General features: G+C 40.8%; 1 protein-coding gene across 1 annotated transcript in view; it reads right to left on the bottom strand.

Annotated features, from left to right (window-relative positions):
- The window catches only part of GYS2 (glycogen synthase 2), a 101029-nt gene that overhangs the window by 12579 nt on the left and 69754 nt on the right, over positions 1-18696 (bottom strand). Inside the window, exon 13 of the mRNA XM_038770132.1 lies at positions 1535-1630. Coding sequence (XP_038626060.1) covers positions 1535-1630 — 96 coding nt within the window. The remainder of the gene's footprint in view (positions 1-1534; positions 1631-18696) is intronic.

Genomic DNA, 18696 nt, shown 5'->3' with positions numbered 1-18696 from the left:
TGTTTTGTTGTCTGTCTCCCCCTTTATTTGTACATATTTATTCTATTTATTTTATTTTGTTAATAAGTTTTGTTTTGTCGTCCGTCTCCCCCTTTATTTGTACATATCTATTCTATTTATTTTACTTTGTTAATATGTTTTGTCGTCCGTCTCCCCCTTTATTTGTTCATATTTATTCTATTTATTTTATTTTGTTAGTATGTTTTGTTTTGTTGCCCGTCTCCCCCTTTATTTGTTCATACTTATTCTATTTATTTTATTTTGTTAATATGTTTTGTTTTGTCGTCCGTCTCCCCCTTCTAGACTGTGAGCCCGCTGTTGGGTAGGGACCGTCTCTAGATGTTGCCAACTTGGACTTCCCCAGCGCTTAGTCCAGTGCTCTGCACACAGTAAGCGCTCAATAAATACGATTGAATGAATGAATAGACTGTGAGCCCGTTGTTGGGTGGGGACCGTCTCTATATGTTGCCCACTTGGACTTCCCAAGCGCTTAGTCCAGTGCTCTGCACACAGTAAGCGCTCAATAAATACAATGGGATGAAAGAACGAATGAAATGACTAGCCCAAGATCATATCTCCATATGTTGCCAACTTGTACTTCCCAAGCGCTTAGTCCAGTGCTCTGCACACAGTAAGCGCTCAATAAATAAATAGAGATCAGAGAATAAATAAACAGAGAAGCAGCGTGGCTCAGTGGAAAGAGCCCGGGCTTGGGAGTCAGAGGTCATGGGTTCGAATCCCGGCTCTGCCACTTAGCTGTGTGACCTTGGGCAAGCCACTTAACTTCTCTGTGCCTCAGTTACCTCATCTGTAAAATGGGGATTAAGACTGTGAGCCCCACGTGGGACAACCTGATCACCTTGTATCCCCCCCAGTGCTTCGAACAGTGCTTTGCACATAGTAAGTGCTTAATAAATGCCATCATTATTATTATTATCATTATTATTATTATAAATACGATTGATTGATTGATTGATTGAGTGGCGGAGCCGAGGTTTGAACCCAGGTTCTCTGATTCCCAGGCCCGGGCTCTTTCCACTAACTGTAGTATTTGTTAAGCGCTTACTATGGACCAGGAGCTGTACTAAACGCCGAGGTGGATCCAAGGAAATGGGGTTGGACACAGTCCCGGTCCCTCGTGTGTAGTATTTGTTAAGCGCTTACTATGCACCAGGCACTGTACTAAGCACCAGGGTGGATCCAAGCAAATGGGGTTGGACACAGTCCCTGTCCCCCGTGGCGCTCACAGTCTCCATCCCCATTTTCCAGATGATAGAAGAGAAGTGACTTGCCCAAGGTCACACAGCAGACAAGTGGCAGAGCCGGGCTGGGGAAGCAGGGTGGCTCAGCGCTCAGTACAGTGCTCTGCACACAGTAAGTGCTCAATAAATACGATTGAATGAATGAATGTACTTCCCAAGCACTTAGTACAGTTCTCTGCACACAGTAAGAGCTCAATAAATACCATTGAATGAACAAATGCCATTATTATTATTATTATTATTATTATTATTTTTATTATTATTATTCTCACCATAGGCAGAGGGGTCAGCCACATATTCCTGCATGAAGCAGCCGAAGCCGGAGAGGTTACTCGTCACGCTGGGAATCCCCATCACAGTGCATTCCGCTGCAAGAAGGAAGACAAGGAAAATCCCACATTTTAGCCGCATCGGGAAGACGAGAAGAATAACGAGAAGTAATAATGGTGGTATTCATTCATTCAATCGTATTTATTGAGCGCTTACTGCGTGCAGAGCACTGGACTAAGCGCTTGGGAAGTATAAGTTGGCAACATCTAGAGACGGGCCCTACCCAACGGCGGGCTCACAGGCTAGAAGGGGGAGACAGACAGCAAAACAAAACATATTAACAAAATAAAATAAATAGAATAAATATGTACAAATAGAATAAATATGTACAAATGTACAAATATTTGTTATCAGCTTACTAGGTGCCTGGGCACTGTACTAAGCACTGTGATGGATCCAAGCAAATGGGTTGGATACAGTCCCTGTCCCATGTGTTACTCTATTTATTTATTTATTTATTTTATTTGTACAGATCTATTCAATTTATTTTATTTTGTTAGTATGTTTGGTTTTGTTCTCTGTCTCCCCCTTTTAGACTGTGAGCCCACTGTTGGGTAGGGACTGTCTCTATATGTTGCCAATTTGTACTTCCCAAGCGCTTAGTACAGTGCTCTGCACATAGTAAGCGCTCAATAAATACGATTGATGATGATGATGATTGATGATGTGGGGCTCACAGTCTCCATCCCCTTTTTACAGTGGAGGGAACTGAGGCCCAGAGAGTAATAATAATTGTGGTATAATAATAATAATGGCATTTATTAAGCACTTACTATGTGCCAAGCACCGTTCTAAGCGCTGGGGAGGTTACAAGGTGATCAGGTTGTCCCACAGGGGGCTCACAGTCTTCATCCCCATTTTCCAGATGAGGGAACTGAGGCCCAGAGAAGTGAAGTGACTTCTGACAATTGGTGGAGGCAGGATTTGAACCCGTGACCTCTGACTCCAAAGCCCGGGCTCTTTCCACTGAGCCACGCTGCTTCTCCTGTACTAAGCGCCGGGGTGGATCCAGGCAAATCGGGTTGACACAGTCCCCGTCCTACGTGGGGCTCACGGTCTCCATCCCCATTTTCCGGAAGGCACAAAGAAGTAAAATGACTTGTCCAAGGCCACCCAGCAGACAAATGAGCCTGTTTCTAATAATAATACTAATAATTATGGTATTTGTTAAGCACTTACTATGTGCAAAGCACTGTTCTGAGCGCTGGGGGGATACAAGGTGATCAGGTTGGCCCACGGGGGGCTCACAGTCTTAATCCCCATTTTCCAGATGAGGAAACTGAGGCCCAGAGAAGTGAAGTGACTGGCCCAAAGTCACACAGCTGACAAGTGGCGGAGCCGGGATTTGAACACATGACCTCGGACTCCAAAGTCCGGACTTTTTCCACTGAGCCACGCTGCTTCTAACAATAATAATAATAATAATTATTGGCATTTGTTAAGCACTTACTATGTGCAAAGCACTGTTCTAAGCGCTGGGGGGATACATGGTGATCAGGTTGTCCCACATGGCTCACAGTCTTAATCCCCATTTTACAGATGAGGGAACTGAGGCCCAGAGAAGTGAAGTGACTTGCCCAAAGTCACCCAGCTGACAGTTGGCGGAGCTGGGATTCGAACCCATGACCTCTGACTCCAAAGCCCGGGCTCTTTCCACTGAGCCAGGCTGCTTCTAGACTGCGAGCCTGTTGTTGGGCAGGGAGTGTCTCTATCTGTTGCTGAGCTGTAATTCCCAAGCGCTTAGTCCAGTGCTCTGCACACAGTAAGCACTCAATAAATACCATTGAATGAATGATAATAATAATAATAATAATAATAATAATAATGGCATTTATTAAGCACTTACTATATGCAAAGCACTCTTCTAAGCACTGGGGAGGTTACAAGGTGATCAGGTTGTCCCTTGTGGGGCTCACAGACTTAATCCCCATTATCCAGATGAGAGAACTGAGGCCCAGAGAAGTGAAGTGACTAGCCCAAAGTCACACAGCCGACAATTGGTGGAGCTGGGATTCGAACCCAAGACCTCTGACTCCAAAGCCCGGGCTCTTTCCACTGAGCCACTCTGCTTCTCATTCTATTACCATCTGCCTCCCCTTGAAGACTGTGAGCTCGTTGTGGACAAGGACTGTGTCTGTTTTTTGTTCTCTTGTGCTCTCCCAAGCGCTTAGTACAGTGCTTTGCACACAGTAAGCGCTCAATAAATATGATGTAATGAATGAATGAATGTGAGCCCGTTGTTGGGTAGGGACTGTCTCTATCTGTTGCCGACTTGTACTTTCCAAGCGATTAGTACAGTGCTCTGCACGCAGTAAGCGCTCAATAAATACGATTGAATGAATGAATTAATGAATGCTGCTTAAGAAGAAAATCAATTAAAAGGACCGAGAATCAGAGCTCGCTTAGTACAGTGCTCTGTACACAGTAAGCGCTCAATTAATACAATTGATTGGGGGAAGAACCTCTTCAGAATGGGGGAATTTCTAAGGGTTGGCCATTAATAATAATAATAATCACCATCATCATCAGCATCATCAATCGCATTTATTGAGCGCTTACTATGTGCAGAGCACTGTACTAAGCGCTTGGGAAGTACAAATTGGCAACATATAGAGACAGTCCCTACCCAACAGTGGGCTCACAGTCTAATAATAATAATGGCATTTGTTAAGCGCTTACTATGTGCCAAACACTGTTCTAGGCTCTGGGGTAATAATAATAATGATGATGGTATTTGTTAAGCGCTTACTATGTGCAAAGCACTGTTCTAAGCGCTGAGGAGGTTACAATAATAATAATAATGGCATTTATTAAGCGCTTACTATGTGCAAAGCACTGTTCTAAGCGCTGGGGAGGTTACAAGATGATCAGGTTGTCCCATGGGGGGCTCCCAATCTTCATCCCCATTTTCCAGATGAGGGAACTGAGGCCCAGAGAAGTGAAGTGACTTGCCCAAAGTCACCCAGCTGACAGTTGGCAGAGGCGGGATTTGAACCCAAGACCTCTGACTCCAGAGCCCGGGCTCTTTCCACTGAGCCACGCTGCTTCTCTGAGTCATCCGAGAATCAGAGTTCGCTTAGTACAGTGCTCGGTTCACAGTAAGCACTCAATTATCTTGGGCCAGTCACTTCACTTCTCTGGGCCTCAGTTCCCTCATCTGTCAAATGGGGATGAAGACTGGGAGCCCCACGGGGGACAACCCGATGACCTTGTATCTCCCCCAGTGCTCAGAACAGTGCTTGGCACATAGTAAGCGCTTCCCAAATCCCATCATTATTATTATTTATTATTGTTATTACAGTTGATTGGGGAAAAAGCTCTTCAGAATGGGAGAATTTCTAAGGGCTGGCCATTATAATAATAATGATGATGGCATTTGTTAAGCGCTTACTATGTGCAAAGCACTGTTCTGAGCGCTGGGAACTGCTTTAAGAGCTGGAAATGGGAATGGGAATTAATAATAATAACAATAATAGTGATGGCATTTGTTAAGCACTTACTATGTGCAAAGCACTGTCTGAAGTGCTGGGCACTGTTCTAAGAACTGGAAATGGGTATCAATCAATCAATCAATCGTATTTACTGAGCGCTTATTGTGTGCAGAGCACTGTACTAAGCGCTTAATGGGAATGGGAATGGGAATGAATAATAATAATAATGGAATTTGTTAAGCACTTACTATGTGCAAAGCACCGTTCTAAGTAATAATAATGATAATAATAATAATAACAATAATGGCATTTGTTAAGCACTCACTATGTGCAAAGCACTGTTCGAAGCGCTGGGCACTGTTCTAAGAACTGGAAATGGGAATCAATCAATCAATCAATCGTATTTACTGAGCGCTTATTGTGTGCAGAGCACTGTACTAAGCGCTTAATGGGAATGGGAATGGGAATGAATAATAATAATAATGGAATTTGTTAAGCACTTCCTATGTGCAAAGCACCGTTCTAAGTAATAATAATAATAATAATAATAATAATAATGGCATTTGTTAAGCACTCACTATGTGCAAAGCACTGTTCGAAGCGCTGGGCACTGTTCTAAGAACTGGCAATGGGAATCAATCAATCAATCGTATTTATTGAGCGCTTATTGTGTGCAGAGCACTGTACTAAGCGCTTAATGGGAATGGGAATGAATAATAATAATAATGGAATTTGTTAAGCACTTACTATGTGCAAAGCACCGTTCTAAGTAATAATAATAATAATAATAATAATAATAATGGCATTTGTTAAGCACTCACTATGTGCAAAGCACTGTTCGAAGCGCTGGGCACTGTTCTAAGAACTGGCAATGGGAATCAATCAATCAATCGTATTTATTGAGTGCTTATTGTGTGCAGAGCACTGTACTAAGCGCTTAATGGGAATGGGAATGTGAATTAATAATAATAATAATAATAATGGAATTTGTTAAGCACTTACTATGTGCAAAGCACCGTTCTAAGTAATAATAATAATAATAATAATAATAATGGCATTTGTTAAGCACTTACTATGTGCAAAGCACTGTCTGAAGTGCTGGGCACTGTTCTAAGAACTGGAAATGGGAATCAATCAATCAATCAATCGTATTTATTGAGCGCTTATTGTGTGCAGAGCACTGTACTAAGCGCTTAATGGGAATGGGAATGGGAATGAATAATAATAATAATGGAATTTGTTAAGCACTTACTATGTGCAAAGCACCGTTCTAAGAAATAATAATAATAATAATAATAATAATAATGGCATTTGTTAAGCACTTACTATGTGCAAAGCAATGTCTGAAGTGCTGGGCACTGTTCTAAGAACTGGCAATGGGAATCAATCAATCAATCGTATTTATTGAGCGCTTATTGTGTGCAGAGCACTGTACTAAGCGCTTAATGGGAATGGGAATTAATAATAATAATAATAATAATGGAATTTGTTAAGCACTTCCTATGTGCAAAGCACCGTTCTAAGTAATAATAATAATAATAATAATAATAATAATAATAATAATGGCATTTGTTAAGCACTTACTATGTGCAAAGCACTGTCTGAAGTGCTGGGCACTGTTCTAAGAACTGGAAATGGGAATCAATCAATCAATCAATCGTATTTATTGAGCGCTTACTGTGTGCAGAGCACTGTACTAAGCACTTAATGGGAACGGGAATTAATAATAATAATAATAATGGAACTTGTTAAGCACTTACTATGTGCAAAGCACCGTTCTAATAATAATAATTATAATAATAATAATGGCATTTATTAAGCGCTTACTATGTGCAAAGCACTGTTCTAAGCGCTGGGGAGGATACAAGGTGATGAGGTTGGCCCACGGGGGGCTCCCAGTCTTAATCCCCATTTTCCAGGTGAGGGAACTGAGGCCCAGAGAAGTGAAGTGACTTGTCCAAAGTCACACAGCAGACGAGTGGCAGTGGCGGGATTTGAACCCACAACCTGTGACTCCCAAGGCCGGGCTCTTTCCACTGAGCCACGCTGCATTATCACCAAGTCATGAAAGACTCTCCTCTGGACATTGCACTTTGAGGAAATATGTCCCAGGACAATGACACCTCATCTTCACTTACCCGTCATTCATTCATACATTCGGTCGTATTTATTGAGCGCTTCCTGTGTGCAGAGCACTGTACTGAGCGCTTGGGAAGTCCAAGTTGGCAACATCTAGAGACGGTCCCTGCCCGACAAAACCAAACATGTGGACGGCTGTCAAGTCATCAGAATAAATAGAAGTAAAGCTAGATGCCCATCATTAACCAAAGAAATAGAATAGTAAGTGTGTACAAGTGAAATAAATAGAGTAATAAATCTGTAATGATAATAATAATAAGGGCATTTATCAGAAGAAATAGAAGTAAAGCTAGATGCACATCATTAACAAAATAATAATAATAATAACAATAATAATAAAATGATTATTATCAATAATAGGAATAACAAAATAAATAGAATAGTAAATGTGTACAAGTAAAGTAGAGCAATAAATCTGTAATAGTAATAATAATAAGGGCATTTATCAGAATGAATAGAAGTAAAGCTAGATGCACATCATTATCAAAATAAATAATAATAATAAAATGATTATTATTAATAATAATAATAACAACAAAATAAATAGAATAGTAAATGTGTACAAGTAAAATAGAGCAATAAATCTGTAATAGTAATAATAATGATGGCATTTATCAGAATAAATAGAAGTAAAGCTAGATGCACATCATTAACAAAATAAATAACAATAATAATAAAATAATTAATAATAATAATAATAATAATGACAAAATAAATAGAATAGTGAATGTGTACAAGTCAAATAGAGCAATAAATCTGTAATAGTAATAATAATAATGGCATTTATCAGAATAAATAGAAGTAAAGCTAGATGCACATCATTAACAAAATAAATAATAATAATAATAAAATAATTATTAATAATAATAATAATGACAAAATAAATAGAATAGTAAATGTGTACAAGTAAAATAGAGCAATAAATCTGTAATAGTAATAATAATGATGGCATTTATCAGAATAAATAGAAGTAAAGCTAGATGCACATCATTAACAAAAATAAATAGAATAGTAAATGTGTACAAGTAAAATAGAGTAATAAATCTGTGATAGTAATAATAATAATAATAATAATAATAATGGCATTTATCGGAATAAATAGAAGTGAAGCTAGATGTACATCATTAACAAAATAAATAATAATAATGATAATAAAATATAATAATAACAAAATAAATAGAATAGTAAATGTGTACAAGTAAAATAGAGTAATAAATCTGTAATAGTAATAATAATAATAATGGCATTTATCAGAATAAATAGAAGTAAAGCTAGATGCACAGCATTAACATAGTAATAATAATAATAATAATAAAATAATTAATAATAATAATAACAACAAAATGAATAGAATAGTAAATGTGAACAAGTAGAATAGAGTAATAAATCTGTAATAGTAATAATAATAATAATGGTATTTATCAGAATAAATAGAGGTAAAGCTAGATGCAATCATTAACAAAATAAATAATAATAATATCAAAACAATTAATAATGATAATAAAAAAATAAATAGAATAGTGAATGTGTACAAGTAAAATAGAGTAATGAATCTGTAATAGTAATAATAATAATAATGTCATTTATCAGAATAAATAGAAGTAAAGCTAGATGCACATCATTAACAAAATAGAATAGAATAGTAAATAATAAATAAATTATAAATAATACATAGATAATAAATAAATAGAATAGTAAATGTGTACAAGTAAAATAGAGTAATAAATCCATAATAGCAATAATAATAATAATGGCATTTATCAGAATAAATAGAAGTAAAGCTAGATGCACATCATTAACAAAATAAATAGAATAGTAAATAATAAATAAACTATAATTAATACATAGATAATAAATAAATAGAATAGTAAATGTGTACAAGTAAAATAGAGTAATAAATCTGTAATAATCATAATAATCATAATAATAATAATAATGACATTTATTAAGCACTTACTATGTGCAAAGCACTGTTCGAAGTGCTGGGGAGGTTACAAGGTGATCAAACATATATACGGGCCATTCAATATATTCAACATATATTTAATATACAGGTCATTCAACATATATTCAATATACAGGTCATTCAACATATATACTGTCATTCAAAGGCATTGGTTCCCTGTGTCAGAAAAGTCAAATTTCTGCTTCAAGTGGAATAAATTTAATAAGTGTTGCTCAGTGGAAAGAGCCCGGGGCTAGGAGTCGGAAGGTCATGGGTTCTAATCCCAGCTCTTCCCATTGTCTGCTGTGTGACCTTAGGTAAGTCACTTCACTTCTCTGGGCCTCAGTTCCCTCATCTGGAAAATGGGGATTAGGAGCGTGAGCCCCACGGGGGACAGGGACTGTAACCAACCATGTAGTAACCCCGGATTTTAGAACAGTGCTTGGCACACAATTAGTGCTTAACAAATACATTATATATATATATGATAATATTAATAACAGTAGTAATGATGATGACAATCCTAATCCTTGTCTCTACCCCAGAGCTTAAAACAGTGCTTGAGACATAGTAATAATAATAATAATGTTGGTATTTGTTAAGCGCTTACTATGTGCCAAGCACTGTTCTAAGCGCTGGGATAGATACAGGACTATTAGGTTGTCCCACGTGGGGCTCACAGTCTTCATCCCCATTTTCCAGATGAGGTCACTGAGGCCCAGAGAAATGAAGTGACTTGCCCAAAGTCACCCAGCTGACAAGTGGCAGAGCCGGGATTAGAACCCACGACCTCGGACTCCCGAGCCGGGGCTCTTTCATAGTAAGCGCTTAACAAATATAATAATGGCGTTAATAATGATGAAGATAATAATCCCTGTAGCTACCCCGTAGCTTGTGATATAGTAAGCGCTGAACAAATATAATAATAGCAATAATAATGATGAGAAATCAATCAATCAATCGTATTTATGGAGCACTTACTGTGTGCAAAGCACTGGACTAAGCGCTTGGGAAGTCCAAGTTGGCAACATATAGAGACGGTCCCTACCCAACATCATCATCATCATCATCATCATCAATCGTATTTATTGAGCGCTTACTATGTGCAGAGCACTGTACTAAGCGCTTGGGAAGTCCAAGTTGGCAACATATAGAGACGGTCCCTACCCAACAGTGGGCTCACAGTCTAAAAGGGGGAGACAGAGAACAAAACTAAACATACTAACAAAATAAAATAAATAGAATAGATATGTACAAGCAAAATAAATCAATAAATAGAGTAATAAATCTGTACAAACATATATACATATATGCAGGTGCTGTGGGGAAGGGAAGGAGGTAAGATGGGGGGATGGAGAGGGGGATGAGGGGGAGAGGAGGGAAGGGGCTCAATCTGGGAAGGCCTCCTGGAGGAGGTAAACACAATCCTTGTAGCTATCCTTGGCTTAGAACAGAGCTTGCCCTGTTTTTATTGGAGAAGCAGCGTGGCTCAGTGGAAAGAGCCCGGGCTTTGGAGTCAGAGGTCATGGGTTCAAATCCCAGCCGTGTGACTTTGGGCAAGTCACTTCACTTCTCTGCGCCTCAGTTCCCTCGTCTGTAAAATGGGGATGAAGACTGTGAGCCCCACGTGGGACAACCTGATCCCCTTGTGACCTCCCCAGCGCTTAGAACAGTGCTTTGCACATAGTAAGCACTTAATAAATGCTATCATTATTATTATTAAGCTCCGTCGAGTCATTTCCGATTTACAGCGACGCCGTGAATATACTTTCTCATCATCATCATCATCAGTCGTATTTATTGAGCGCTTACTATGTGCAGAGCACTGTACTAAGCGCTTGGGAAGTCCAAATTGGCAACATATAGAGACAGTCCCTAGAAGGTCCCGTCCTCTGCCATAATCCGCAACCTTTCTATCGGCTCTTCTGTTGTCATGGTTGTGGTCTCTGTCCAGTTAGCTCAGTACAGTGCTCTGCACACAGCAAGCGCTCAATAAATACGATTGAATGAACTGGCTGCCGGGCTGCCTCTTCCACGTTTTCCCTGGGCTTTTCCTAGCATCAGTGTCTTCTCTATATGTTGCCAACTTGTACTTCCCAAGCGCTCAGTACAGTGCTCTGCACCCAGTAAGCGCTCAATAAATACGATTGATGATGTGTCCAAAATCCGCTCATCTAAGTCGAGTCATTTGGCCTTCCAAAGACCACTTGGGTTTAACTTGCTCCAAAGTCCATTTATTTGTTTTTCGGGCAGTCCGTGGTATTCGCTGAAGCCTGTGAAGACCGTGAGCTCCCCGTGGGACAACCTGATCACCTTGTAACCTCCCCAGCGCTTAGAACAGTGCTTTGCACATAGTAAGCGCTTAATAAATGTCGTCATTATTATTATTATTATTACAAGTCGGCAACATCTAGATACGGTCTCTACCCAACAATGGGCTCACAGCCTAGAAGGGGGAGACAGAAAACAAAACGAGACATGTAGACAGGTGTCAAAACCCTCAGAATAAAAAGAATTATAGCTATATGCACATCATTAATAAAATATAGTAAATATGTACAAGTAAAATAGATTAATAAATATTTACAAATATATATGTATATATATATATGCGCTGTATATATTTTGCAATACTGTGTCATTTTCTTCCTTGATGATCATTTTCATCTCCGTCCACGTTTCCTCTGGTGCCTTATCTGTGAGATTAAGCGCTTTAAATCTTTATTTAGAGATAAAGAGAAGCAGCGTGGCTCAGTGGAAAGAGCCCGGGCTTTGGAGGCAGAGGTCATGGGTTCAAATCCCGGCTCCACCAACTGTCAGCTGGGTGACTTTGGGCAAGTCACTTCACTTCTCCGGGCCTCAGTTCCCTCATCTGGAAAATGGGGATGAAGACTGTGAGTTCCCCCGTGGGACAACCTGATCACCTTGTAACCCCCCAGCGCTTAGAACAGTGCTTTGCACATAGTAAGCGCTTAATAAATGCTATCATTATTATTATTATTATTTGTTACATCATCCTTAAATACGGGGGAATATTCGTCGGCTCATATTTGGGCGGCTGTAAGGCATCATCATCATCATCATCAATCGTATTTATTGAGCGCTTACTATGTGCAGAGCACTGTACTAAGCGCTTGAGAAGTACAAATTGGCAACATAAGGCATGGGTGGCCTTTTTACATTTTAGCCTGAATTTACACATTAACAGCTCACGATCTGCACCACAATCAGCTCCCGTCCATGTGTACAGTGGTCATTTAGGTTGGATCCAACTTGTAGTAATACTAATAATAATAATGGCATTTATTAAGCGCTTACTATGTGCAAAGCACTGTTCTAAGCGCTGAGGAGGTTACAAGGAGATCACCTGTATATATGTGTATATGTTTGTACATATTTTTTACTCTATTTATTTATTAATTTTATTTGTACATATCTATTCTATTTATTTTATTTTGTTAGTATGTTTGGTTTTGTTCTCTGTCTCCCCCTTTTAGACTGTGAGCCCACTGTTGGGTAGGGACTGTCTCTATATGTTGCCAATTTGTACTTCCCAAGCGCTTAGTACAGTGCTGTGCACATAGTAAGCGCTCAATAAATACGATTGATGAGGATGATGATGATGATGAGGTTGTCCCACGTGGGGCTCACAGTCTTAATCCCCGTTTTACAGATGAGGGAACTGAGGCACAGAGAAGTTGAGTGACTTGCCCACTTGTACTTCCCAAGCGCTTAGTACAGTGCTCTGCACACAGTAAGCGCTCAATAAATACGATTGATTGATCGATAAAGAAGGTGGTGGCAGTGAAAAAAATAATTTGATTCACGGAAATCATCGGGTCGGTCCCCGGCTTGATTCTGATTTCCAAGGCCGTATTTTCCAACAACCTTCATTTCCGCTCCATTGCCAACTTCTGCATTCCAGGCCCCAGTGATCATCAACCCAACCTGCTTGCAGCTTTTATCGATCTCTCGCTGCACTTCATCGGAAAACCGATCATCATCATCATCAATCGTATTTATTGAGCGCTTACTGTGTGCAGAGCACTGTACTAAGCGCTTGGGAAGTACAAGTTGGCAACATATAGAGACAGTCCCTACCCAACAGTGGGCTCACAGTCTATTCTTCCTGCTCTGCATCCGGGGTTGGAGCGTCTATCTGAAGTATGGTTCTACTGAACGGTTTTCCTCTGAATCTGACAGATATTCATTCAATCGTATTTATTTAGTGCTTACTGTGTGCAGAGCACTGTACTAAGCGCTTGGGAAGTACAAGTTGGCAACAGATAGAGACGGTCCTTACATCAATCGGTCATTGACGGCGTTATATCCGATCACCGTCTTAGCAATTTTCTTTGTCACAATTACCGCTCCGCCGTTTCTTTTTGGCTCAGCATGGGCAGAGATGATGTGTTTCATCATCATCATCATCAATCGTATTTATTGAGCGCTTACTATGTGCAGAGCACTGTACTAAGCGCTTGGGAAGTACAAATTGGCAACATCTAGAGACAGTCCCTACCCAACAGTGGGCTCACAGTCTAAAAGGGGGGAGACAGAGAACAAAACCAAACATACTAACAAAATAAAGTCTTCAATCGGCCCATTTCATTCTTGGCTGTTTCCAACTTTTCCTGGTTCATTCTTTCATTCATTCATTCATTCAATCGTATTTATTGAGCGCTTACTGTGTGCAGAGTACTGGACTAAGCGCTTGGGAAGTCCAAGTTGGCAACATCTAGAGACGGTCCCTACCCAACAGCGGGCTCACAGTCTAGAAGGGGGAGACAGAGAACAAAACAAATTAACAAAATAAAATGAAAAGAATAAATATGTACAAATAAAGTAAATAAGTAGAGTGATAAATATGTACATTCATTCATTCATATCGTATTTATTGAGCGCTTACTGTGTGCAGAGCACTGGACTAAGCCCTTGGAAAGTCCAAGTTGGCAACATCTAGAGACGGTCCCTACCCAACAGCGGGCTCACAGTCTAGAAGGGGGAGACAGACAACAAAACAAATTAACAAAATAAAATAAATAGAATAAATATGTACTAATTAAGTAAATAAATAGAGTGATAAATACGTACATTCATTCATTCATTCAATATCGTATTTATTGAGCGCTTACTGTGTGCAGAGAACTGTACTAAGCGCTTGGGAAACCCAAGTTGACAACATCTAGAGACGGTCCCTACCCAACAGTGGGCTCACAGTCTAGAAGGGTCTTGCTCATTCATTCATTCATTCATGCATTTATTCATTCATTCAATCGTATTTATTGAGCACTTACTGTGTGCAAAGCACTGTACTAAGCGCTTGGGAAGTCCAAGTTGGCAACATCTGGAGATGGTCCCTACCCAACAGTGGGCTCACAGTCTAGAAGGGTCTTGTTCATTCATTCATTCATTCATTCAATCGTATTTATTGAGCGCTTACTGTGTGCAGAGCACTGGACTAAGCACTTGGAAAGTACAGTTCGGCAACAGATAGTGACAATACCTACCCAACAACGGGGTCACAGCTAGAAGGGGGAGACAGAAGACAAAACAAAACAAGTGGAGAGGCATCAATTGCACCAATTGATGCAATAGAACAGTGCTTTGCACATAGTAAGCGCTTAACAAATACCAACATTATTATTATTATTATTATCAAAATAGATAAATAGAATTATAGATATATTCACATCATTAATAAAATGCATGGAATGATAAATATGTACATATATACGCACAAGTGCTGTGGGGAGGGGAAGGGGGTAGAGCAGAGGGAGGGAGAAAGGGTGATGGGGAGGGGAGGAGGAACAGAGGAAAAGGGGGGCTCAGTCTGGGAAGGCCTCCTGGAGGAGGTGAGCTTTCAGTAGGGCTTTGAAGGGAGGAAGGGAGCTAGTTTGGTGGATGTGCGGAGGGAGGGCATTCCGGGCCAGGGGGAGGACGCGGGCCGGGGGTCGACGGCGGGACGGGCGAGAAGGAGGCCCAGTGAGGAGGTGAGCGGCCGCAGAGGAGCAGAGGGTGCGGGATGGGATGGAGAAGGACAGAAGGGAGGGGAGGGACGAGGGGACGAGGTGATGGACGGCTTTGAAGCCGAGAGGGATGAGTTTTTGCTTGTTACGAAGGTTGATAGGCAACCACTGGAGATTTTTGAGGAGGGGAGTGACAGGCCCAGAGCACTTCTGTAGAAAGATCATCCAGGCAGCAGAGTGAAGTATAGACTGAAGCGGGGAGAGACAGGAGGATGGGAGATCAGAAAGGAGGCCGGTTCGTACTGTGCACATTCTACGTCGCAATATCAAGGGTATCTTTACAGCTTCGGATACTCAGTTCTCGTGCGGCAGCATCAATCAATCAATCAATCGTATTTATTGAGTGCTGACTGTGTGCAGAGCACAGAGCATCCGCGACAGGAGGGCCCGAAGGGCTTAATTCCGGCCACGTCGTAAACACCCACGATATTTGGAGGCGTCTTCTGCTCTTTCCCAGTAGCTGGTTGGGAGCCTTTCACCCTGAGGGGCTCATGAGAGCTCACCTCCTCCAGGAAGCCCAGACTGAACCCCCTTTTTCCTCCCCCCACCCCATCTCCTTCCCCTCCCCACAGCACCTGTATATATGTTTGTACAGATTTACTACTCTATTGTACTTGTACCTATTTACTGTTCTATTGATTTTGTTAATGATCATCAATCATATTTATTGAGCGCTTATTATGTGCAGAGCACTGTACTAAGCGCTTGGGAAGTACAAATTGGCAACATATCGAGACAGTCCCTACCCAACAGTGGGCTCACAGTCTAAAAGGGGGAGACAGAGAACAAAACCAAACATACTAACAAAATAAAATAAATAGAATAGACAATCAACCAAGCAAGCAATCGTATTTAGTGAGCGCTTACTGTGTGCAGAGCACTGTACTAAGCACTTGGGAATCAATCAATCAATCAATCGTATTTATTGAAAGCTAACTGTGTGCAGAGCACTGGACTAAGCGCTTGGGAAGTACAAGTTGGCAACATATAGAGACAGTCCCTACCCAACCGGGGGCTCACAGTCTACAAGGGGGAGACAGACAACAAAACAAAATATACTAACAAAATAAAATAAAATAAAATAAATAGAATTGATATGTACAAGTAAAATAAATAGCGTAATAAATATGTACAAACATATATACATATATACGGGTGCTGTGGGAAGTCCAAGTTGGCAACAACTAGAGACAGTCCCTCCCCAACAGTGAGCTCACAGTCTAGAAGGGGGAGACAGAGAACAGAACCAAACATATTAACAAAATAAAATAAATAGAATAGATATGTACAAGTAAAATGATGTGCATAGAGCTATAATTCTATTTGTTCTGACGATTCTGACCCCTGTCCCCATGTTTTGTTTTGTTGCCTGTCTCCCCCTTCTAGACCGTGAGCCCGTTGTTGGGTAGGGACCGTCTCTATATGTTGCCGACTTGGACTTCTCAAACGCTTAGTACAGTGCTCTGCACACGGTAAGCGCTCAATAAATATGATTGGATGAATGACTTCCAGCACTAGATCTGTAGTCGTTCTGGTTTGCGTATCCATAGAGTTTTCTTGGTAAAAATACGAAAGTGGTTGACCATCGCTACTGAGAGCTCACCTCCCCCAGGAGGCCTTCCCAGACTGAGCCCCCTTTTTCCTCTCCTCTTCCCCATCACCCCCGCCCTACCTCCTTCCCCTCCCCACGGTACCTGTATATAATAATAATAATAATGACATTTATTAAGCGCTTACTATGTGCAAAGCACTGTTCTAAGTGCTGGGGAGGTTACAGGGTGATTAGGTTGGCCCATGGGGGGCTCACAGTTTTAATCCCCATTTTACAGATGAGGTCACTGAGGCCCAGAGAAGTGAAGTGACTTGCCCAAAGTCCCACAGCTGACAATTGGCAGAGCCGGGAATTGAACCCATGACCTCTGACTCCAAAGCCCGGGCTCTTCCCACTGAGCCACGCTGTATATATGTTTGTACAGATTTATTACCCTATTTATTGTACTTGTACATCATCATCATCATCATCAATCGTATTTATTGAGCGCTTACTATGTGCAGAGCACTGTACTAAGCGCTTGGGAAGTACAAATTGGCAACATATAGAGACAGTCCCTACCCAACAGTGGGCTCACAGTCTAAAAGGGGGAGGCAGGACAAAACCAAACATACTAACAAAATAAAATAAATAGATATGTACAAGTAAAATAAATAAATAAATAGAGTAATAAATATGCACAAACATATATACATATATACAGGTGATATACATATATACAGGTTTATATGCATATTTAATATGTATATATAAATATGTATATACATATTTCACAGGTACTTATTTACTATTCTATTGATTTTGTTAATGATGTGCATTTAGCTTTAATTCTATTTATTCTGACGACTTAACACCTGTCCACATGTTTTGTTTTGTTGCCTGTCTCCCCCTTCTAGACTGTGAGCCCGTTGTTGTTAAGGGATCGTCTCCATCGGTTGCCGACTTATACTTCCCAAGCGCTTAGTCCAGTGCTCTGCACACAGTAAGCGCTCAATAAATATGATCGAATGAATGAAAGTATCTTCCAGCACTAGATCTGCGGTCGTTCCGGTTTGTGTATCCATAGAGTTTTCTTGGTAAAAATATGGAAGAGGTTGACCATTGCTTTCTTCCGCGCAGTGAAAACTCGAGTCTCTGGCGTTGTCTTTGATCAACGTTTTGATCACCTGATAGAGAAGCAGCATGGCTCAGAGAAGCAGCGTGGCTCGGTGGAAAGAGCCCGGGCTTGGGAGTCAGAGGCCACGGGTTCGAATCCCGGCTCCACCAATTGTCAGCTGTGTGACTTTGTGCAAGTCACTTCACTTCTCTGGGCCTCAGTTACCTCATCTGGAAAATGGGGATTAAGACTGTGAGCCCCACATGGGACAACCTGATCACCTTGTACCTCCCCAGTGCTTAGAACAGTGCTTTGCACATAGTAAGCGCTTAATGAATGCCATTATTATTATTATTATAGACCACTTTTGACTCTTTCTTATGCCACCGGTGCCCAGCACAGGTAAATCAACTTTGCCTGCCTCTCCCACTTAGACCTTTCCATTATAATCACAATAATAATAATAATGGTATTTATTAAGCACTTACTGTGTGCCAAGCACTGTTCTAAGCGCTGGGGAGGTTACAAGGTGATCAGGTTGTCCCACGGGGGGCTCACAGTCTTCATCCCCATTTTCCAGATGAGGTGACTGAGGCCCAGAGAAGCGAAGCGACTTGCCCAAAGTCACACAGCCGACAAGTGGCGGAGGTGGGATTAGAACCCATGACCTGTGACTCCCAACTCCGGGCTCTTTCCACTAAATCACGCTGCTTCTCAGGATGGGTAAGGAGAGCGAGCGGATCTCTGAATGTTCTAGTGCTAAGCTTCATTCATTCATTCATTCAATCATATTTATTGAGTGCTTTCTGTGTGCAGAGCACTGTACTAAGCGCTTGGGAAGTACAAGTTGGGTTTATGCAAACTATCCTGCCACGGTAACGTGTTGATTTGTAGGAGAGCTTGTCCTGTAGT

This window comes from Tachyglossus aculeatus, chromosome 2 (assembly GCF_015852505.1).
Source record: "Tachyglossus aculeatus isolate mTacAcu1 chromosome 2, mTacAcu1.pri, whole genome shotgun sequence".
Classification (NCBI taxonomy): domain Eukaryota; kingdom Metazoa; phylum Chordata; class Mammalia; order Monotremata; family Tachyglossidae; genus Tachyglossus; species Tachyglossus aculeatus.
Note: the sequence above shows the minus strand (reverse complement) of the source record. Positions and strands in the feature narration are given on the sequence as shown.